This window comes from Budorcas taxicolor, chromosome 23 (assembly GCF_023091745.1).
Source record: "Budorcas taxicolor isolate Tak-1 chromosome 23, Takin1.1, whole genome shotgun sequence".
NCBI classification, from domain to species: domain Eukaryota; kingdom Metazoa; phylum Chordata; class Mammalia; order Artiodactyla; family Bovidae; genus Budorcas; species Budorcas taxicolor.
Window position 1 is genome coordinate 42,885,375 of NC_068932.1, and position 23,665 is coordinate 42,909,039.

General features: G+C 49.7%; 1 protein-coding gene across 1 annotated transcript in view; it reads right to left on the reverse strand.

The window, feature by feature from the left end:
- The window catches only part of CPXM2 (carboxypeptidase X, M14 family member 2), a 135,043-nt gene extending 115,298 nt beyond the window's left edge, over positions 1 to 19,745 (reverse strand). The window contains exons 1-2 of the mRNA XM_052661011.1: positions 19,436 to 19,745; positions 8,465 to 8,563 (exon numbers count right to left, since the gene is read on the reverse strand). Coding sequence (XP_052516971.1) covers positions 8,465 to 8,563; positions 19,436 to 19,745 — 409 coding nt within the window. The remainder of the gene's footprint in view (positions 1 to 8,464; positions 8,564 to 19,435) is intronic.
- Positions 19,746 to 23,665: the final 3,920 nt, after the last annotated feature.

Below are 23,665 nucleotides of genomic sequence, written 5' to 3' on the forward strand. Positions count from 1 at the left end.
TGAAATGATCGGTGAGGAAAACAACCGAGCATCTGTTCAACAGCCAAGTGAACCCAGCCTTTCCACAGCTAACTTCACACACACCAGGAGAATCTCAAGCCCACGGGCACCGGGATGTGTGTGTAAGAGTTTTCACTGGCAACCCTTTTCATAAAAGAGAGAAACTGAAAACATGTCAAATGTCCTTCAGCATTAAAATAGATAAAGAAATTGCCGAGTATTTCTATGATGGAATGAGCCAAAAAAGCAGAGCAGTGATAGAAATGTACACAGTACAATTGCACTGAGATAAATTCCAAAAACAGGTCCAACACATGAATTTAGAAATACAAATGTAAGTGTGGTAAAACTATAAAGAAAGCTGAGGAAATGGTAACAAAGTTGGGATGGAGGTAACCTCTAAAGTGGAAGGGTTAAATGCTGGATAGGGAGATTAGCAATGGTTTGACTTCTGGAGCCAGGTGACGGTTACATAGGAATTGGTTTTATAAATATTTGTTAATGGAACATGTATTTAGTGGACTTTTCCCGTGAGTATGTATTATTTCACAATAAAAGTAGGAAATATTCTACACAAAGCAGAAATACCACTGCGGAAAATTATACCAGGGATAGTGATGTGGTAACAAATGTGTAAAGTGCATGCTGAATGGACACAAAAAAAAACCCTGAAAATACACAAAAAAAGGGAGGGAGGTAACAATGATTTTTTTTTTTTTTTTTTTTTTTGGTAAACCAGGGTACTATAGCAGGGACAAAACTCATTATAAGACTAAACATACTCTTATCATGTGATCCAGCAGTCACTATCCCTGGTATTTACTCAAATGAGCTGAAAATTTATGCTCACGCGAAAACCTGCACATGAATATTCATAGCAGTTTTATTCTTAATTGCCAAAATTTGGAAGCAACGGAGATGTCCTTCAACAGATGAAAAAACAAATGTATGTGGTACAGCCATATAGTGGAATATTATTCCATGATCAAAAGAAATAAGCTCTCAAGCAAGCCATGAAAAGACATGGACGAACCTTAAATGTAAATTGCTAAATGAAGGAAACCACTCTTTAAAGGGTACATACTGTATGAGGCCAACCACATGACATTTTGGAAAAGACAAATCTCTGAAGACACGGGTCGCCAGAGGTCTGGAGGAAGGAAGGATGAGCAGGATGAACACAGGAGGCTTCCAGGGCAGTGGAGCTATTCCGTTATGTGTGGCAGTTCCTTGTCCTTATGCCTTTGTCCAAACCCACAGAATGTTTAACAAGAAGAGTAAACACTGATGCAAACTACAGACTTCAGCTAATAAGAAGGTGGGTGTGTGCTAAGTCGCTTCAGTCGTGTCTGACTCTGTGCGACCCTATGGACTGTGGCCTGCCAAGCTCCTCTGTCCATGGGGATTCTCCAGGCAAGAATACTGGAGTGGATTGCCATGCCCTCTTCCAGGGGATCTTCCCGACAAAGGGATTAAACCCACGCCTCTTATGTCTCCTGCACCAGCCGGGAGGTTCTTTACTACTAGCACCATACTCTACTCAGTTGCAACAAATGTACCACATGAATGCAAGGTGTTACTAATAACAGAAGCCAGAGCTGGAGGGGAGGTACATGGGAATTCTTTCCTCTCATTTTTCTCTAAGTGTGAAGAAACTGCTCTAAAACAAATGAACAAGTTTCAAAATATATATTAATATAATATATATTAACTTAATATATTAAACTTTATCTTGAAAAATAAAACTTTCAGTATAAACTCAAAAGAATAGAAAATCTGATGGATCAAGAACCATGAAAGAAAATGAAGCATTATCAAAGAATTTCCTCTATGGAAAGTGTCCAGCTCAGATGAATTTACAGCCTAGTTTTTTCATACTTTCAAGGAACAGATCATTCTATGTTCCTACATGGTTCCAGGTCTTTAAAAAGATAATCCAAGTTTAAACAGATTTTTTTAAATTGCTATAAAGTTTCTTTAATGTCACACAAAATAGATTTTTTAAGTCAAAAAGTAGTCATTTAAAGAAAGTCAATACACAATAGAAGAAAAAAACAATACTCCATGAATACGAAACAATTTTAAACTTGTTCTTGTTATTCAGTCGCTCAGTCATGGCCAACTCTTTGCAACCCCATGGACTGCAGAATGCCAAGCTTCCCTGTCCTTCACAATCTCCTGGAGCTTGCTCAAACTCATGTCCATTGAGTCGGTGATACCATCCAACCATCTCATCCTCTGTCGTCCCCTTCTCCTCTTGCCTTCCATCTTTCCCAGGATCAGGGTCTTTTCCAATGAGTCTGTGATACAAAGAAAATCCTCAAGTTTCTCACACACACACACAATCTCTAAGAGTGGTACCTGGTAGGGGCCTCAAATCTCACCCAACCCAGGCCAAAGGCAGAGCGCTGAGGGTGCTCCATTCACAACATGTACTGCTTTGCAAAACCATCTTACTTCCATCATGGTGGGAAAAGAGGCTTCTTTCCTACAGAACAAGAGCACTTCCTGTGCAGAGCCCGTCCTGCTGATATGGACCATGGACAGTCAGCTTCAGCATACCTGGAACACCTGTTCTCTACCCCTGAACACTAGCTGCGACACAGTGCGGAGTGCTTGATAAACAGGCGTGATCAAAGGGCTTCCCTGGTGCCTCAGATGGTAAAGAATCTGCCTGCAGTGCTGGAGACCTGGCTTCAATTCCTGGGTCAGGAAGATCCCCTGGAAGAGGGCACGGCAACCCACTCCAGTATTCTTGCCTGGAGAATCCCATGGACAGAGGAGCCTGGTGGGCCACAGTCCATGGAGTGGCAAAGAGTCAGACACAACTGAGCGACTAAGCACAGCATTCTGATCAACAGTTGCTTCTTCCAGCACTGGGCATAGCCTTAGGTGAATCAGACACAGATCCTGCTCACAAGCATTCACAGCCTCCCAGGACAGAAGAGTCAGGCACAGGAATCACTGTGGTGTGAGAGAGGAGAGGACCAGGACCAGGAGGAAGAGATACAGGAAAACAAAATACAGGTGATCAGGACAGGCTTCCTGGAGTCAGCATTAGCACAGCTGTCAAGTTCTAAGAAGTCCCTTGGACAGCCAGGAGATCAAACCAGTCAGTCTTACAGGAAATAAGCCCTGAATATTCACTGGAAGGAGTGTTGCTGAAGTTCCAATACTTTGGCCACCTGATGCGAAAAGCCAACTCACTGGAAAAGACTCTGATGCTGGAAAAGATTGAAGGCAAAAGGAGAAGGGGGCAGCCGAGGAAGAGATGGTTAGATAGCATCACCGACTCGGTGGACATGAGTTTGAGCAAACTCTGGGAGATGGTGGAGGACAGAGGAGCCTGGCGTGCTACAGTCCATGGGGTCCCAAAGAGTGAGACGCAACTGAACAACTGAACAACAACAAGTCCTGAGGCAGAATCCAGCAAGCTACAGTCCTCATCAGGGCCAAATTCAGTTCACCATCTGTGTCTGTATGGCCCACGAGATAAGAATGGTTTTTATATTTTTTAATGGTTATTTAAAAACCGACATAATAGTCTCGACTTTGCTTGCTGGCCAATAAAGTGTGCAATATTTATGATCCTTTAAAAATATCTGCCAACTCCTATAACTAAGGCATGAAAAAAATCCCAGGACAGCAAATAAAAATCACAGCTAATGTTCGCTGAGAGCTTACTGTGTATGCTCCACTCTGCACACATTATTTCATCTCCACAAAAATGCATAAAGGAGATATTATCCCCTCTTTACAGAGAAGGAAACTGGGTCATAGAGATAGTAACTAGCCCGGAGCCTCACAGCCAGTGAGGGTGGAGCCTGACCCCAAAGCTGCTTCTCCATCACCAGCTGAGATGCTTGCCCAATTCCCTTTGGAGGAAACACACGAGCAAGCTTTCAGCAGAGGGCATGTCTGAGAAACAAGCTCTTATCTGGCCAGAAAAAGGAGACAGAGGCCAGAAACAGGTCAAATCATGGTGGGCTCTGAATGTCAGCCAAGGAGCTATTCTGCAACCAATGCATGGTAAGTTCATTGCAATACTCCTCATTCAGTAGCAAAATACTGAAAACAATCTAAATGTCCATCACCTAGAGTTCAAATAAATTATGGAATGTCCATTCAACAGAACATGATGCAACTTTTTTAAAAATGAGGATCTTCTTTATTGTATCTGTCTGCTACTGCTGTGTAACAAACCACCACAAACTCCCAGTGGCACATAGGAAGCACTTATTTCTTAGTTGCCTTCAGATAAGCTGGGCTCAGCTGGTAGCTCCAGGCCGCAGATTGGGCCTGTTTCTGCTTCACTCATCTCCTAGGCTCCTTGAACCAGTGGGTTAGATGAGTGTATTCTTCTCATGGAGATGGCAGGGCATAAGGAGAAAATGAAAATGAGCAAAGTCTCTTAAGCACTCAGCCCAGAACGGCACTTTTTCAGTCCACCTTATTCTATTTGCTTCCACAAAAAACATGCACAGCCCACAATCAAGGGGCTTTCAACTTTTACAAAGGAAATTGAAAAGTCATATGGCAAAGGCTGTAGATTTATAGAGATGTGAAGACTACACCAGTAATTCAACCACTGCATATGCTATTAAAGAACAATATCCAAGATGTATTTTGGAGACTTGCCACAGATGACGCTAATCCTTAGTCATGGTGACAGCCATGTACATAATCTCTCCCTTAAAACTAAGGCTCTCTCAGGGTGAGTCTGAAACAGGAGGGAAGGGAGCAGGGCACAAGCTTTAGAAGAATGACATAGCCATTGTTGTTCAGTCGCTAAGTCATGCCCAACTCTTTGTGACCCCATGAACTGCAGCACACCAGGCTCCTTTGTCCTCCACTGTCCCTCAGATTTTGATCAAATTCATGTCCACTGAGTTGGTGATGCTACCTAACCATCTCATCCTCTGCTGCCCTCTTCTCCTTTTGCCTTCAATCTTTCCCAGCACCAGGGTCTTTTGCAGTAAGTTGGCTCTTCCCATCAGGTGGCCAAAGTACTGGAGCTTCAGCTTCAGCATCAATTCTTTCAATGACTATTCAAGGTTGACTTTCTTTAGGATTGACTGGTTTGACCTCCTCGTAGAAGAAGGGACTCTCTGACAAAAATTGGTTAGAACCAACTAGGTACAAGATGGCGGAAGAGTCAACTTCCAGAGGACCTTGAAACTCATCATACTCTCCCTGTAATTTTCTGTTGTTGTTGTTTAGTTGCTAAGTTGTGTCTGACTCTTTGAGACCCCATGGACTGTAGCCCACCAGGCTCCTCTGTACATGGAACTCTCCAGGCAAGAATACTGCAGTGGGTAGCCTTCCCCTCCTCTAGGAGATCTTCCTGACCAGGGGCTCAAACCCACGTCTCCAACATTTGCAGGCAGATTCTTTACCACTGAGTCACCAGGAAAGCCTGTCCCTGTAATATATTAGTTGCTAAATGACACACCCCAGGAGCCATGGCAGTTCTGAGGCAGACCATAAGCCTTCAAAAAGTGGGGGCTGGCCCAATTCCTGGAAATCTCCGCCTCTTCTCCAAAACAGTTGGAATAATCCTCCCACTTATTAGCTTATGAAATACCCAGGCCATAAAAACTAACCACCCCATATCTGGGGGCTTCTCGCCTACTCAGATGGCCCACACTCTGTGCAGGGTATTCCTCCCAAAGCCCTTCTCACTTTTTGAGAGAGACCACATTCTGTCTCTGAAATGTGTATCTCTCTAAATAAGTCTACTTTTTATCTATCACTTTGTCTCTCACTGAATTCTTTCTGTGATGAGACATAAAGAACCTGAGCTTCATTAAGCCCAGAGACAGGACCTGAAATACAGTGGGTTCAAGTCCCGATCTGGGTTGTGTGGTTTCAAATCCACATCTGACCTGAGCCCTTTGATGCCATCCACTCACATAGCTCAGTGTGCTTAATATCTGCTCTGTCCACCACCCTGAAAATGAAGCAAATGCCATCTGTTCCACCTGCCACCTTGGACATGAGGTAGATGACAACCATCCTCCCCACCCCGTCATTCTGCCACGTCTCCAGCAAGGCCTCAGCACGACCGTAGGAGATGCTGAGAATGATGGACGAGGGGTCCTGAGCCTGCACAGCTGCCCATCTGAGGCCCTGTTCTTCCCAGCTCCACCTCGAGGTGACCCCTCCTGGTCCAGACCCATGTTCCCCAATGGCTTTGCCACCTGCCTCCTGCACATGACCTCCCCTCATCACCATCCTTCTCCCTCCTGTATCTGCACATCAGGGCCCCTGCAGCTTCTCTTCCCTCCAGGGTTTTCCTCAATTTCTCAATTTCATTTTAATAGAAGAACATTATGAATAAAGTCCACAGGCCAAAATCACATCTAGGACACCCAGTGAATCAGAGCCAGAAAGGCTGCCTTTGAGAACGGGGGTCCCAACTGTTCAGACAGGGCTCTGAGGCTAAGGTCAGGGGAACAATCCTCAGTGGTCCAGAGTGGGAGATGGGGAATGGTCGTGTGGCAGAACAGGGAACAAGTTCAGACTTCAGTGTGTGTGTGTGTGTGTGTGCGCGCCTGTGTGTACATGTATTTGTGTACAGAAATGGGCCTTGAAAAGTCTTTGTGATAAACAACAAAGCAAGATTTTTTTAAAATTCTGAGTGATCTTTCTAAACATATGGTCTTACTGTATAGCATATGGAACTATGTTCAGCATCATATAATAAATCATAATGGAAAAGAATATGAAAAAGAATATATATGCATGTGTATGTATGTATAAAATCACTTTGTACATGATAAACCAAAACGACATAGCAAATCAGTTATACTTTGGTTCAATAAATTGAAAAAGAAAAATCTTTGTGAAAATGCCTTTTGAAATTATAACAACTTCCAACTCTGGTAATGAAGAAATAAGATAATTCAAACCAGCCCTTGTGCTAAGCTACTAAAAAATAAATCTGGAAAAATATTTTTTAAAATACTTTTGAAAGCATCAAAGAATGAACAAGACAAGAAAGAACTCTGTGGTCCCAGATCTGACAGCAAGAGAACCTAGAGAGGGAAGGCCAGACCAGAAGCCCTTCTAGCCCCGTGGCTTGTAATCTGGAGAAACAGCTGGTGTTTTATCAGCCTGTTGGGGCCAAGGGACAAAAAGTCATGCCGAGGCCCACCCAACGTGGGAGTCTCATTACCACCCACTTAGTGGAAACCCCAAAGGACTCCACTCTCAGGGCAAACCCACAGAAACACAGCCCCAGCACTCCTGAGTCCTCCACTCACCCTCCTGACACGCTGGGTCCTCCCAAGGGCGACGAGCCCACCCACTTTACAGCAGAATAGAATTCCCATATATTAAGGGCTGCAGAAGTTCAATGCTGCAGAACTTCTGTTTTTATTTCAGGATGCGCTGTTAGTCCTCTCTATGATTTCTTTGATGGCAAATTCTTGGTTAGAAACCCAACCCCAGATCTTCACAATGTGCCTAGGGGAACATACAATTCCCTCTGTGACAATCAACTCAGTTACATGGTTTATGGGCTCACATGGCAGCTGAAATCAGATCCTGCCTCTATAAATGTAAATTTGTGAAATGCTCTGTATATGTCAAGTAGCTGTGCTGCTAAGCAGAACGCCTAGAATCAGAAAATCTGGAGTTCAAATCCTTGTTTTACAAACTGAAGGTCGCACAACGGTAGGCAAAGGACCCATATTACTGAGTCTCATTTTCCTCATCTGCAATATGATGATGGTAATAATAACGATAATAATAAGACTATCCACAATACTCAGAGGGGCATCAAGAGATGCGGAGTAAGAGGCCCAGTCCACAGCAATTACTGAGAGCGTAAGTGCTTAATACATGTTCAGTATTACTAATGTCAGCAGAAATGTCTTTGAAATACCACAATTTAGAGTAACAGATACAACAATGGTAATCGTAATAGTTAATAATCATAATATTAGCCAGAGCTTGTCCGTGAGTCTAGAACTAATGGCTTTGACTATCCTAAGGTAAGTAATTGAAGGACTAATATTTTTACATGACTGTAAAACACCAGGCCTAGCATCATGTGCTTTGGGAGTCAAAGACTTGACCTCTGACCCTGGAGGCTCTGGGTTTTGTTGGGCGATAAGAAATGTACACACAAGGCTGTGGACAGCTATGAGGCCCCACAGGAAAGGAAATGAGGTTGTCTTCAAGGGGGAGGGGGTGAGGGAAGGGCAGGGAAGGCAACTGGGAGCTCCAGGAGATTCAGTCAAGCTGATGAATTTGAGTTACTCAATGACTGTGTAGTTACTGTACACGCAGAAGAGAAGGGATGTGCATGTCTTCATTCCTCACCCACGGATGGTTCAGAAAGGCAGAAGACCCCAGGCCCATCTCCCCCATTCAGAACTCGGCTACTGTGTCCGGGCCCATGTCCTCCCAAGGCCGAAGACTAAGCTGGGGCAGAAGGCACATCAAGGGCCTCACTCACCCTCTCGGACAGCGTCACGGGCCAGGGGGGTGCCCTGATCATCACTGGCAGCCTTCTCAGAGCTCTTGGTTCTCACACCTTTTCTGCTGATACTTTTACCTTAAAAAAGAAAGAGAGAGAGAGACCAAGAGAGATGCCTTCACTTCCCCATATGTCAGAGTCATCCCAGGATGGTGAGACTCAACCATCTTCTCCTGCAAAGCAACCATCTCCACCCTCTGCCTCCCCAGACCCTAGTGATGGCACCTTGAACTCTGAGAGGCTGGTGGTTACAGGAAAGGAGTGTGTTCTGGTGAACGCCCTGGGATATAAACACGGTAACAAACAAGGCACATCTGCAGGTGGCTGCTCTTCTGAGGCTGCAAAAGGTCCTGTGGGCATACTTTTGACCCTCCCTGGCACTCCAAGAGTAACACTACGTTTAACTGATAAAATGGATAAAACGGAGCTGGAGCTCCAGGCCTCTGAGCCTGGAGCTAGATTTCCTACCATGCTGGGCTCCTCCCACCTAATTCTCTCCAAACACCAGCCTCTTTTCAGCCTTCAGATCATATTTTCTGTCCACCAGAACTCAGTATATGTTGTTTCTCCTCTGCAGCACCCTTCCATTCACTCTCCACCTATTTCACTTCCTCTGATCTTGCAAATCCCAGCTCAACCATGCCCTCCTTGAGATGGCTTTCCTGAACTGCCCACCTAAACCACTGCCTCCTTTGATGAGTTCTGATAGCACCTGTCTCTGGTCAAGCTGCTTCTGTGCGGAGCCTGAGGCAGGGGTTCCGTGCATGTAATGTACTGAGGGAGGGGTCTAAGGAGAAAATGTGGGGGGAAGCAAGATGAGGTAGAGGAAGGAGCTACGCTAGGCTGGGCGCCCAGCGAGAACCTGACTCCGCCTGACACCACAGGGAGCTCTGGAGCTGACACTGCACAGAATGTTGGCCCCACCATGAGACAAGGGGCCACCTTTCCTAAGCTGGTTGGTCTCTGGCTACAGACTGATCTACTGGGGGTGGGAGATGTCACCTTCCAAGGGTCAAGCTCCAGAAAAGGGAGCAGCTTGAGTCATCACAGCCAAGCCCCAGCAGCTGTGGGAGGGGCAATGCCTGGTGGGGGAAGAGGACCGGGGTGGGGCGGGGGGGGGGGGGGCGGGGGGATGTCAGCAGCCCTCACTGCAGCTCTGCTCCCGGGTCTGGGACAACATCATCACAAACACGCAACACATGTTGTTCTGTGCACGGGGGCAGGACCTGCATCTGATTTTGCTCATGCTCTCCCTCCAGAGTCTGGTTAAGCCTGTGATGAACAAATGATCATGAATGATTATGAGTCAGTGAATGACCAACAAGGCAAAAATAAGGGGAGGGGAAGGTCTATGGAGAAAGATACTTAGTTTGGACTTTAAGAAACAAGCTGAAATACCAAAAACATCAAATGGATTGTGCCAATTAATGAAGTCATTTAAGATTAAATTCTAGACCCACCAAAAAAAAAAAAAAAAGAGAGAGAGAGAGAAAGATTTATCAAGAAAACATCATCAAAAAAATCAAGGGTGCATTGTGCCTGGCCAAGGGCAATTCTCTCTCCATCATATTTTTGGGTGATACCTGCTGGGCATATCTTTCATTTGTAATATAAGCTAAAAAAAAAAAAAAAATCACAAAATTAAGAGTCCTCCTTGGGTCAGGGAAATCAAAACGCCAAAACATTCAGAAAGGCCAGAGGAGGAAGGCTGCCAACCCAAGTGCAGCTGATGACGTCAGCCTGATGTCACTTGGCGTCTGTCCCACTCTTGTGGGGAGGGATGTCACGGCCAGTAATCTCCAAAGACGATTTCTTCTGAAAGAGCCTGATGGTGAGTCGGTAAAAATCTTGATCATTTGGAAAATTGGGCGCCATAACTTTTAAGAAGGAAGAGCCTGATTTGGCAGAAAGATAACATGGTGGTAGCGGGGGTGGCAGGGGAGTTTAACACAATGTGAGAGGAAAAAGCCAAAGTTCTGGGGAACAACATTCCATCCATCACTTCCCAGAAGCCGGACATTCATCGCAGGCCCTCCCTCTGCCAAGTCATCCTCTCTGGGGCCACAGCAGGCAACACAGGAGACGGAGTCAGAGAACGCAGTCCTGCAGACACACTCAGCCTCACTCCCCTGGGCTGGACCCTCGCCCTGCGCTCAGCTCTGGGAAGCCAAGAACGGCCCAGATGTGGGGCAGATGTCCTGTTACCCCTGAGATTAACATATGGGAAACAGAGTCCCCACAGGGGGTGGCAAAGAGGCAGAAACAGGCAGGGCCCCCGGCACCTAGGAAGATCTACTTCTGGGATAGTTACCTACAGATGTTCCTCTGCACCGACCACGTGTGTCCTCAGGGAACCCACCTCTCCCCTCCTGTGCTCCATCCCCTCATCAGTGAAATAAGCACACATGCTGCCTGCCTCGCTGGAAGTCATGGGGCGCACACAGACGCCATATATCCAAGCACCAAGGGCAGTGCCTGACAGACGGTGACCAGTGAATAAAAGACAACCTCTTCTCATTGTTCATATGAGTCCCGACTTCCCACGGTCACAGAGCACCATCCCAGTGGCTGGGCAAGTAACAGCCGACACGTGGCCCATGAGTCACAATTTACAAGGCATCCTCTCATAGATTAGGGCTTCCTCTGTGGCTCAGCAGTAAAGAATCCGCCTGCTGATGCAGGAGATGTGGGTTGGATCCCTGGATCAGGAAGATGCCCTGGAGGAGGAAAGAGCAACCCACTCTGGTATTCTTCCCAGGATAATCCCATGGACAGAGGAGCCTGGTGGGCCACAGCCCATGGGGTCACAAGCAGTTGGACACAACTGAGCAACCGGACACGCATATAGGTTCTCATAGATTGAAACGTTCCATCTTGGCATATACCCATCGAGGGCAGGAAGCTTGCTGTGAACACTACCCTACAGATGGGAACACAGAGGCTCAAAGGAGAAGAGACCCTGCCAAGGTCACTGAGAGAGCCAGGAGGCGGCAGAGTGGGAGCCCTATGCCAGGCCTAGGCCCTTCCCAACCTCCTCTTCTCTTGCAGCAAGAAAGGCAGCATATGGTCTGTAGAGATGAAAGGAGAGAAGTGGAAATAGTGCTCAAAGGAGGAGCCAGAGCCAAATCAACATCTCCATCTGGGCTGCGTGACAAAACCGAATTCCTTAAAAGTAGCAAACGGAATTGCCAGTGGGGGCCGCATATTCTATTCTGGTCCATGGTGATAAATATCAAACTTCTTGGTTGATAGGAAACTATTTTCCCCCCTCTCGATATACAAGGAGCTTACAGTAGCAGCCCCAGAAACTGAAAAAATTCTTTGCTGCATATTTGCATTTTCCCCAGGAAATTCCAGCCCGGGAGCATCCATCAGCACTTTCTCTCTCCTCCTGAAGGATGCAGCCCCAAGCCCTGAGCCCCTCACCAGCTCTCGGGAAGGACCCTGCCTGGGGAGGAAGGTCCTGGCCCCAAGCCACTGAGGGTTCTCGAAGCTCCCCAGAGAGGCCGCCTCACTGCACTGTGACCGACGATAATTTCACTTTCTCGAATACCACAGAACCAAGGAGGATCTTGCAGGAGGACACGAGAAACCCAAACTCAGCGGTTAGAAACTGGAGCTCCCTGTGTGTGTTAGCAGGAAAAGGGTCATGACACGGGGCGGGGACTGCCCTGTGCCCTCTTCCAGATCCCAAACCTGAGAGAGCCAAGGTCCTGGTGGGAACAGGTTTCCCAGGGATCAGGTAAAAGCCTGGGGACCAAAAGGTTGAGTGGAGGAAGGATGTGCTTGCTTTGGTTAACTAGCGACCTGAAAGGTCTGAGATGGAGATGGAGGCATCGGGTGTAATTTCTTAAGTTTTTTTTTTTTTTTTTAACCAGGACTGGACCAAAGTCTATCGATCAATCAACCAACCAGCCAATCAATCCCTCACAAGCGCTTCTTCCCACCCATCCCCCCATCCCCCACTCAGCCTTGTCTTCCCTGGGAAACCTTCCAGTCAGCCCCTGGCCCCCTGTGGGCCGGCCTTTTGTTCAGAAGACTTGGTCTCCACCTTGTCCCTGGGCGGAAGGGACAGCCCCTCCCAGCCTCTGGGCAGTGGCAGCTACCTTGCTGACTTACAACCAACTAAGAAGCCCTCAGCCTTTTAAAGAGACACCCCCAGAACCGAAGCAAGGCGGGGTGTGCCAGGCCCTGCCAGGGGCACTGCAGGTATGTGCAGTCTCAGTTTGGGTTCTGCCTGGAATCAGCCTGGGACAAGGCTTTGTGCTGCAGGAGTGACGGGGGAGGCGATTATTTCATGAAGCACAAATGAAGAAGGGAAGACAGTGAGACGCGGAGAAGAAGATGCCAACAAGCTGAGCTGCAATGCTGGCAGGAAGCCATCAGGACTCAATGCGGCTGCAGGCCCGCAGACCCTAGGTTGAAGCTGCCTCTCACCCATCCCTCAAGAGACTGGGAGGCTGTGCCTTGACCTTCTAACCTCACACCACCTCGGAAGCTTCTTGTTCTTACTCCCCTGTCACAGTGATGAATTCAAGACGTGAAGATGTCACCTGTGCCCACGGTGGCACAGCCAGATTCTGAATCTCTCTGAATCCTGAACAAACTCTGCCAAACCCTTACACGTGCCTCTCATGAACCAAGTATTCCATAAAAGTCTGATGTAGAGCCTTGAATTAACACCTGAAGGTGTCCTGTGTGGCTCTGACATTCCTATGATGCCCAGATCAGTAGCCAATGGGATGCCAGTCAGTTACGGACATGAGCCCTTCCCATGGCCATTCCAAGACACCCCGATTTTATGGGTTTCATGATCCCAGGGAAGCCAGAGGAACCTCAGAAGGCCAGAGAGGGCAGAGCCACTGCTGGAGACGCCAAGCCTGAGAACTCAAGCTCCCTGACCACCTCGGACACATCCAGAGAAGACCCCCACCTCAGAATTCCAGGTTCCCGGGGACTTCCCTGGCAGTCCAGTGGTTAAGGCTCTGTGCTTCCACTGCAGCAGGCAAGAGTTCGATCCCTGATTGAGGAACTTAAGATCCTGCATGCCACGAAGCAGGGCCAAAAGAGAAAAAGAAAAAAAAATCCAGATTCCAGGGCCCAGGCTGCTGTTGCCATGAGACCTAAGGCACTGTCCTCCATGAGACCCAGAGTCAGGGATGCTCAGGGCACACAGGAAACACAACGGCTATCTTCAGAAGCCAGGCCTCCAACCCAGCTTTTCCAAACACACAGGTGTCTGCCCCTTCATCACCCACACACAAGCCTGGGTTTCTACAACCACAGGCATGGTGGGGAGATCTGCCAGCACGAAGAGTTGACTTTGGAAAGCATGTTGGAAACAGAGGTGGTGTCTTAGGAAAGCTGTTTGCTGATGTACATGAGAAGACCTTTTCTATAAAAGGTCCTTTCCCTTGGAATTCTCTAGGAAGTTGATCTGGACAAAAAAAAAAAAAAAAATTGGATTTAACTCTTCCAGAGAGCATATAATACCATGACGCAAAGATTCCTTGTTATCTATTTAGGTGTGCTGATAGCCTTGTGATTGCTTTTAAAGTATGCAGGGAAACATTTACAAACTCATGCTCCTAATCCTCACACTCCAGCTTGGCCCAAGAGAAGACATTTCCAGCCGAAGGGCGAAGCGTGCAAGAAGCCTCGAAGGGTGCTGAAGCAAAAGCTTAAAAGCGAAGCTCTTTCCAGCAACTAGCTGGCAGTGCATAACAGAAAGGACTTTGTTTACAACCAAATATGCTCATATAACAACTCTCTGATTATCGCCAGCCCCTCCCCTTCCCAGGCCGAGTAGAACACAGGACAAAGTACAAACTCGCCAATTCTGGGCACAGACTCACAAACAAACGTGGCTCGCTGCCCACTCTGCGAATTCCATGGGCTCAAGACAGAGGGTCAGAGCCATGGGTGTGATGCAGGCGAGCGTGTATTCCAACAGACGTGCATGCCCCCCAGCCCTTGAAGGAAGCAACCAACACATGGGAACCCAAAAGTTCAACGCTACTTCCAGCCCAATGGAAGAGGGAGAATAAAACATCTTCAAATCGCCTACTGAGTCTTGTTTATGAACTTGTCTGTGTTTCACTACCTCTTGGGGCGGGGAGCAAGGCGAGTCAGTTATGTAACTATGGTTTACTTCTCTGATGCCTTTTTTTCCCCCTCTAAGAGGAGTATGGTTCCAAACCAAAGCCATCAATTTGGAGATGACATGGAAAGTACACCCCACATCCACTCTCATGTCCAGACTGTGGTCCCTCATCTCACTCTTCACCCTGGGATGATGAAAACGGAGCCCAGAGACTCATTCTTTGGACCTCCAACTGCAGGGGTCTAGAAAATATTGAATTTGGCGAGAGACAGTTGAATAAATGGAATTAGAGAAAAGCAGCTTGCCAGGTCCTTGTGAGGAAGAACATTCTAGCAATCAGTAGTATTTCTCCAATGAACAGGCAGCCTTTCAAGGTGGTGAGCACCCATCAGTGGAAACATAGGCACCTAGACCAATGTAGAAGCCCAAGATGGAGCTGCTTTTGCCCACGGTGCCATATTACCAAATTTAAACTTACATAAACTTCTTGGCACTAACAATCCCTTCCTGACCAGAAGTATTCAGTTAATTCCCAAATGCCAGGTCAACTCTGGGTCTTCTCACCCCAAACAAAGTTGACTGTGTCACCTCAACCAACCAGATATTTTCTATTTTCTTCTCCTTGCTCTTTGTTCTATAAAAACTTCCTGCCTTCTGCCCCATTTTGCCATTCCCCACAAGGAGACTGCCTGCCCACTTCATGAAGTGCTAAAGTCAGTATCATCCAAATAGTCTTCTTCAACCATTTTTTAACACCAAGTAGCCTGCTGGCAGAATCTTGCAATAAGAATTTGCATATAATGAACACTTAGGTTCCTTGAAGATCTAAAATTCTGGGATTTGCTGATGTTCACAATGAGGGTCTCAGAAACTGTACGAGATTGAGTCCTACTCAATCACAGACAAGGATTCCGCAGTCCTGTATGCTGATGGGGATGGTGGTTCCGTGAATCTATAGACGTGAAACAGTGCAGAACTACACACACACACCCCTGCACACACACAAAAGTGCACATGAAAACTGGGGAATGTCAGGTGATGTTAGTGGTAAAGAACACGCCTGCCAATGCAAGTTAGACCTAAGAGACACAGGTTCAGTCCCTGCGTGGGAAAGGTCCCCTGGAGAAGGAAATGGCAACCCACTCATTGCCTGGAAACCAAAGCATGGACTGAGGAGCCTGGCGGGCTGCGGTCCTTAGGGTTACACAGAGTGGGACACGACTGAAGTGACTTAGCGCATCATTTGAAAGTTAAAAGTATTGTGCCAATGTCATTTTCCTGTTTTGATACTGTATATAGCAGTGATTCTTAGCCCACTGGTGACATGTGACAATGTCTAGAGACATTTTTAGTTGTCACAACTCGGAGGGTGCGATTAGCACCTTGTGGGTCAAGGCCAGGCATGTTGCTAAACACTCTACCATGCACAAGACAGCCTTCCCCATAAATACACACACACACACACACACACACACACACACACACACACACACGTCAACCCCAAAACGTCAGTACTCCCAAGGTAGAGAAACCTTGTACTGTAGTTCTTGTACTGTAGATGCTATCATTGGGGGAAGTTGGGAGAAGGGTACGCAGGAGCTCTCTGCACTATTTTTACAATTTCCTTCCTGTCTATGCTTATTTCCAAATAAAAACCTTTAAAAATTGTAAGCTTCCACTCTATTTGGTATATAAGGGCTCTACTCCGGAATCCATCAGTCACTCATGGAAAAATGCAATACTCTCAATTAACCAAAGGATTCAGCTATCCAAGCCACTTCCAAGAGAATGTTGGCCCGTGAAAGCCACTGCACATTGGTGGCATGAAAAAACAGCCAAGAGTCAAAGCCAAACTCACACCAAGATCTAATGCCCAATGCCCTTGGCCCCTTAAGTAAACCTTCCTATGGGATTCAGACAAGACTCCCCCTAGACCCAGAGACATAGAGCATTTACCTCCCACCTTCTCTTGAGCCCAGCCTTTACGTGATACAAGCTATGTGGAAAATATTTTATCATCTGGGGAGACAAAGCACATGAGAAAACTCTCAGTGAGCAGTTATACATGCTCTTACATTCTTCTTCTCTAAATCTAACCCCTCACTCCCACCTCAGTGCCTAGACAGTGCACCACCCACGCAGCCCAAAAGCTCACAATAAACATTCCCACTGTGGCCCCTAAGAATATTATAAATGCCGTCCTAAGGTGTTATTGCATCTGCTTATGAAGTGGTCCCACACAGAGATGAGTGCGTCTATCACATCATGTGCGTTGTTCAGGTGCTCAGTCGTGTCCAACTCTTTGCAACGCCATGGACTCCTCCATCCATGCGATTTTCCAGGCAAGAATACTAGAGTGGGTTGCCATTTCCTTCTTCAGGGGATCTTTCCAGCCCAGGGATCAGAGCCATGCCTCCTGCACTGGCAGGTGGATTTTCTACCACTGAGCCACCAGGAAAGGAGCAGTACCTGTATCAAGCCACCCCTTAAGGGAGGCAAAATCATTTTCTCTTACTGTAATTTCATCGCACAGAACTATCACTAACTGCCCTCAGCAAAGTGATTCTTAACCAGACTCTCTGACCTCTCTGACTTCAGGTTCAGGATAGAGGGTTCCACTGGTCATGGGCCAAAAAGATGAGGATGGGGAGAATCGGAGCTAAAAGTATTGGATCAAGGTAACATTTTGCTTGACAGAGTTGGAGGGGGGAGTCTAAAATGCCCCAAACTGTTTATTAGAAACACACCCTGATTAGTAGCAGGCCTGGGGGTTGAGTCTCTGGAGCTTCCAGAGACCTGTCTTCAGTTTGGGGAATCAACGACGCCGCTCTCACCACACTTGCAACTACCCTCTAAGCACCCAATTCCAGTGTGTTCCAGGAGAGTGGGGCGGGGCCTTTTTGCTCTCCCCTCCCCCAGGACCTCACCCAGCACCTGATGCTGAGCAGGTTCCTGGTAACGACCTGCAGGATAAAGAACAGCTCAGAAGGGACCAGCACAAGCATAAGCTGACACATGACAAGCTTTTGCTGAAAAGCTCCTAGAACAAGTGACAGAGGAGAGCGAGGCAGCTGTCACGTGCAGATGAAGATGCTGGGGTCAAGAAGCTGAGTACTGAGCCCCAGAACTGGGATTCAGTGCAGTCCTCGGACTCTCAGTCAAGCCTGGGCCTCCCCCATGTCTTCCCAGCCACCCCCCAGTACATACCAGAACCTGACAGACGTGTCTCCCACCCAACTCGACCCACCATGCCCAGCGCCGCACTAACCACGTGGCAGATGCTAAAAAACAAAAACACATGCCAGCTTGATTCACATGACCAAACAAAAAAGCCCTTAAAAGCACAGGAGAAGGGCCTCCAAAGCTGCCACACCACCTCACGAGTGACCCTGAGTAGACTGCTGACACGGTCAGAGCCTCAGTTTCCTCATCTGCAAAGTAACAAGAATATCCACCCCTCCGAGCCCGTGAAAGATATAAATGAGATGGTTGCCCATAAAACTCCTAGCAGAGTCACAGCGAATGGCCTTGTCCCACTTCCATTCCTATTATTAAACCAGTGTGGTTTTTACCAATCTTGATAGGCATAATTCCCCAGAAAATATGGGGAATGCTGGCTCTGTGCAGGGTGAAACAACTCCAAGAAGGGCCTGCAGGTTTACAGTCACCCACAAACTCAAACCCCTGGAGAAGGAAATGGCAACCCACTCCAGTATTCTCGCCTGGAAAATCCCCTGGCAGAGGAGCCTGGCAGGCTGCAGTCCATGGGGTCGCAAAGAGTCAGATGCGACTGAGATTGAGCACACAGCACACAAACAAATACGGCAGGACCCCCTCCCGCCTCAGGTAAGTGCAAAGCTGCTGCAGTGATGGCCCCCCACGACCTAGGAGTTCTGGACCCTCATCTCTGCTCCTTCCCCATGGCCTCCTGCTATCCTCAGTGAACAGTTCAACCAGACAAAGGTGATGCCTCCCGTGCCAGGAGCTGTGTAATGGTGCCACCACCGGCACGAATCTCCTTCCAAGGAAGGCCGTTCCAAGGCCCGGGAACTTGGCCACAGTCCTGCTCTCTCTCCTCAATCCTGAAATATTAGGACCGCAGCCCTTTGCAATTTGAGCCCAGGACATTTGCGACAATTAAGAGAAAGTTCTTTATTCACAAAGTGTAAGAAACTGAATGGAAGCTATTTCCCCAAGACTGGCAGGCAGAACATGGGGGTGCATTTGAGAGGAAGTGGGAGGGGTGGCAGGGGTGGGTGGGTCCCAGGGGGCCTCTGGGCTTCCTGAAGTCCAGCAGCCCCGGCCTTCCTGGGGCTGCAGCCCAAGGCTCCCCAGCAGAAGCGCTGCCATCCTAACCCCCTCCTGGGCAGAGGATTCAAGGCACCCGCAGAAAACAGGTAGGGGTAGCTTGCGAGGGGACCTTGGCTGGGGAAGGGCCGGCCAGCTGAGTTCTCCCAGAAGGCCACTGTCAAAACAGACCCCCACTGGTCACATCTCCAAATTGGAAATTCACTCTCAAGAAAACGCCCTGAGCGAAGACTGAAGAAGTAGGCGGTAAGCTCCTTTCCCAGCAAATCTCAGACTTGGCGCTGAGGGACCCGCTCCCCAGGCAGCTGAGAAGGGCAGCTGGTCAGGTTCAAGTTCTGGGGCGCTAGCAGGGGCCTCGGGACGCGCGGTCAGTGCCTAACGAGGTGGGGACCGCGATGGGGGCAGTTCGCGGGGCTCTCTCATCCCAGACACACGCAGAGGGAAGCCAGCTGTCGCCCCAGACCCGGCAGGCCACCGCTGGGACAGGCACAGGGCCACGGGCGCCCCCTCGGGCCGCCCAGCGCCGCGGGTTAACTTACCTGGCCGAGGCGTCTGCGGAGCCAACTTCTCCCTCTTGGGAGCTTTCTTGGGCTTAGTCGTCGCCTTCTTGGGCGGCCTGGGCTGGGGTGGGCGCGGTCCCCGCTCCGCCGCCCCGGGCCCCGCGGGCAGCGGCGGCGAGAAGGGCTCGGGCTCGGGCTCCAGGCGCGCGTAGGAAGGCTCCAGGCTCCAAGTCTCCTGCACGTCGTCGGCGGGGTCCTCGACGGCTGCGCCCCGGGCCCCGACCCCGGCCGGGGCCACCGCCAGGAGCGCTAGGGCCAGCACCAGCGCGGCAGCCCCCCGGCGGGCCATGCCCGCTCCGCCCCGCGCCCCGGGCAGGGTCACCGGCGCCGGGAGCGCCGGGCGGGCGGCGGGCGCGGACGGCGGCGCGGGGCAGGGGCGCCGGGCGCTCAGCTGCACGGGGTGAGGCGGCGGCCGGCCGGCGGCGCGTGTGACCCGCCCGCCGGGCTGGGCTGGGCTGGGCTGGGCTGGGCTGGGCTGGGCCGGGCCGGGCCAGGCGGGCAGGGGCGCGCCGAGGCTCGGGGCGGGCGCAGCGGGGGGAGAGGGGGGTTGGCGGCCCCGCCCTCCCCTCCTCCCTGCCTTTCCTGCCGACCCCGTGGTGGCTGGCCCTGGGAACCATCCATCCCGTTAACTGTCTCCAATCCGCTCCCCTTCCCCTCACCTCCCTCCGAAGCCGGCCGGTGCTGGGAGCCTGCTTCCCCAGAGACTCCAAGGAGTGTCCATCCGAAAGGGCGCTCCAGCCACCTTACAGGTTGGGGAACCGTGACCCCCGATGGCCCAAGGTCCTAAAGCAAATAGAGCCCCGAGCCTAGCCTCTAGCTCTCCTGACCCCTGCCTCTTCCCTGGTTCCACACCAGACACGGATTCCCCAGTGGCCAGACAAACCTTCCCCCCACCCCTACCTGACCGTGATCTTATCTCAGGTACTGTGGATGGTCCCCAGGTCCCCAGGGTTCCTTGGAGTCAAGTTCGTGAGGGCGGGGCCTAGCGTCCCTGGAAGTTCTTGTCTGAAAGTGCTAGACTCAGTCGTGTCAGACTTCGTGCGACCCCATGGACTGTAGCCCGCCGGGCTCCTCTGTCCATGGGATTTCCCAGGCACGGGTACTGGAATGGGTAGCCATTCCCTTCTCCAGGGGATCTTCTCGACCCAGGGATCGAACCCAGGTCTCCCGCATTGCTGCCAGATTCTTTACCCTCTGAGCCACCAGGAGCCCTGATCTGGTCTGAGAAGTGGCTGCTGGGTGGGGAGAGAGCTGGAGCCCTCCTAGGACTGCCGTCCCGGGAGCCACAGGGCGCATTTGGGTCATCAGGTGAGCAGATTCCTGCTCCAGGGCCCACCAGGCTGGCAGGGAGCTCACTACCTTTGGAAAAAAGTACCATCCTGCCCCCAATAAAACTCTGTTCATCCTTCAGGCCGGGATAGTGGGGAAGTGTGGCCTGCACTGGCTGCCTATTGCGGTTGTAACAAATTACGACAAGTTTGGTGGTTTAAAACAACACATACTTACTATGGGACAGGTCTACAGGTTAGAATCTGAGTGGGCGTCCCCAGGCTAAAATCCAGGCACCGGTTCGCAAGCTGCCTTCTCTAGTAGGGCCTCCAGGGAAGTCTTCCAGGCTCACACGGGCGCTGGCTGAGTTCAGTTCCCAGAGTGATAGCCCTGAGGTCCTGTTCACTGGCCGGTCTTCACTCCGGGGAGCTGCCTGTGTCCCTTCTCTTGCCGTCTGTGAGGAGCTCTCTGCAGCCTCTCTCTCTGGTGCTCCCACGTGGGACCTGCATCTCAGAGCCGGTGCTGGCGTGCTGAGTTGCTCCAGTGGTCCCAGCTCTCTCCCATTCTGCCATATCTTCCCTCCTCCCAGCTGGGGAAAATTCTCTACTCGAAGTGGTTCTGTGATTGGATGGGTCCACACATAATTCAGAATAATTCCCCTCTCTTAAGGTGGTGACCTCATCCACATTTTGCCAGGGAACCTACTCAATTCACAGAGCCCCAGGATTCGGGTAGGAGTGTCTTTGGGGGCTTTTTCTGCTGACCCCAGGGACAGCCTGACCCTCAACCCTTGGTTGGGCTATCCCCTGCCAGTCCTTGGGACCCTGCCATTCCAGGGTGCCACTGAGCTGGGTCTGGGTACCCAGGCAAGTCCTCCTCTTTTCTTTGAAGCTACACTTCTGAGCCCACACTGTGGGCAGACTTGGGCTCTCCTCTGCCTCTGGCCTCCCTCATTTACCAGCTCATTTTCTCTCCTTGTCCCCACTTAGAGCAATGACCAGGCCGTCCTTTAAGGCAGGTCTTCTGGGCTCCCAGGCCTAAGCCAAAGCAGAATGGCTGGGGGGTGGGAGGTGCAGCTGAAGTAGGCCCTGCCCTATCTCCGAGGGTCAGGAGTCCCTGGACCTGGTTGTCAAACCCCTCAGAACATTCTGGAGCCCAGAGCCAGCAGAAGTCTCCAGAGAGAGGAAGAAGGCCTCCTTCCCCCCTCCACTCTCCAAGTGGCCTGGGCTGAGCTGGTCCATGACCCATTTCTGGATGCTTGCCCACCCTTCTCTGGGATATATCTCCTGGGCTCACTCAAGGGACTCTTTCATCTACAGCCAGGCACTTCAGACAACAAATAAGTCCACACGGAGCTTCATTGGCAAAAAGTCAGCAAGTGATACACCCAGAAGTTCCAGCTGGCTATACAAAGCACAAGCAAGAGAATCGCCTGGAATCCTCCATCTAGACAGGGTTGCCCCCCTGCACCACCTCCACCAGAGACCCCAGAGCTGGCTAAATATACAAGCCCCACCCCAAGCCCACAGGGTCTCCTGGGGGTGGGATTGGACACCGCCATGTCTAGAAGCTCCTCACCTGATTCTGATACAGTTAAAGCTTGAGACTAACTTTCTCCCTCCCATTCTTCAGGGAAGGAAACAGGCCCAGAGTCACCCACAGATGCAAAGTAAACTACTGCCAGTCATGTTAAACCCTGCTTTCCTGCGTTGATCCAACAGCTAATGTCAGACACTCTGCATTTTGAAAACATGTTACTTTTCTGGCACCTCTTAGGTAGCAAAAATAACATACACCTACTTGTGGCATCTGATAAATAATCAGAGACTGTCCTACTCAAACATGATTCTCAACACATCCCTCAAATCAGGAAATGAATCCCACTAATCGCTGTTCTCTGCGTTATTGCTTGCTTGTTTGTTTTCCATGGAGAGGCACATAATTAAAGCAAGTAGAACAAATAGAACAAGAATTGGCACTGACACCAATTCTCCCAACACGTAGCAGCCCGCTGTACGGTTCCTGGAGCCGCCTTTGTCTTGCCCTGATTCTCTATCACTAGGGCTGACTCACCTGGAAATGCGCAGGGCACAGCCAGAGTTTATCAAGTTTACAACGAGGGGTGGCCAAGCTGACCTCATTCTCCTGTTCACCAAGTCTCATCCTGCTTCTCAACCCCAGCCTGTCTGCCAGGGAGGAGTCCTCATGCTTCAGCTTCCCAGATGAAGACTTTGCCCCATCTGTGCTCTACCTGCTGAGACAGCGGACGCATCTCCTAGTCCTATTGCTTCTTCTGACACATTAATCTTCTCTTCCGCTGTTCCCACTGGCAGTACCTGGTCCATTGTTCAGCACCCCATCCCAGATTACTGGAGTACTTGCTTAGCAGGTCCCCCTGCTTCTGGTCTCTGTGACTTGCTGTTCACCCCACATGGGAAGCTACCAACTTTCTCCCTGAAACATCCATTTACAATGTTTCTCTCCTATTGAGGAACCCAAAGAGCTTACCCAGCCCATGGAAACCCAACCCCTCTGCGTACGACTCACATACTCATCTCAACTTAGTTCTCCCAGAACGCCAGCCAGCAGCAATGATAGGAGTACTCTTCATTGTCCCTTGTACAGAGTCTTTAGCTCAGTTCAGTTCAGTAGCTCAGTGGTGTCTGACTCTTTGCGACCCCGTAAATCGCAGCACGCCTGGCTTCCCTGTCCATCACCAACTCCTGGAGTTTACTTAAACTCATGTCCATCGAGTCAGTGATACCATCCAGCCATCTCATCCTCTGTCATCCGCTTCTCCTTCTGCCCCCAATCCCTCCCAGCCATCAGAGTCTTTTCCAATGAGTCAACACTTCGCATGAGGTGGCCAAAGTATTGGAGTTTCAGCTTTAGCATCAGTCCCTCCAATGAACACCCAGGACTGATCTCCTTTAGAATGGA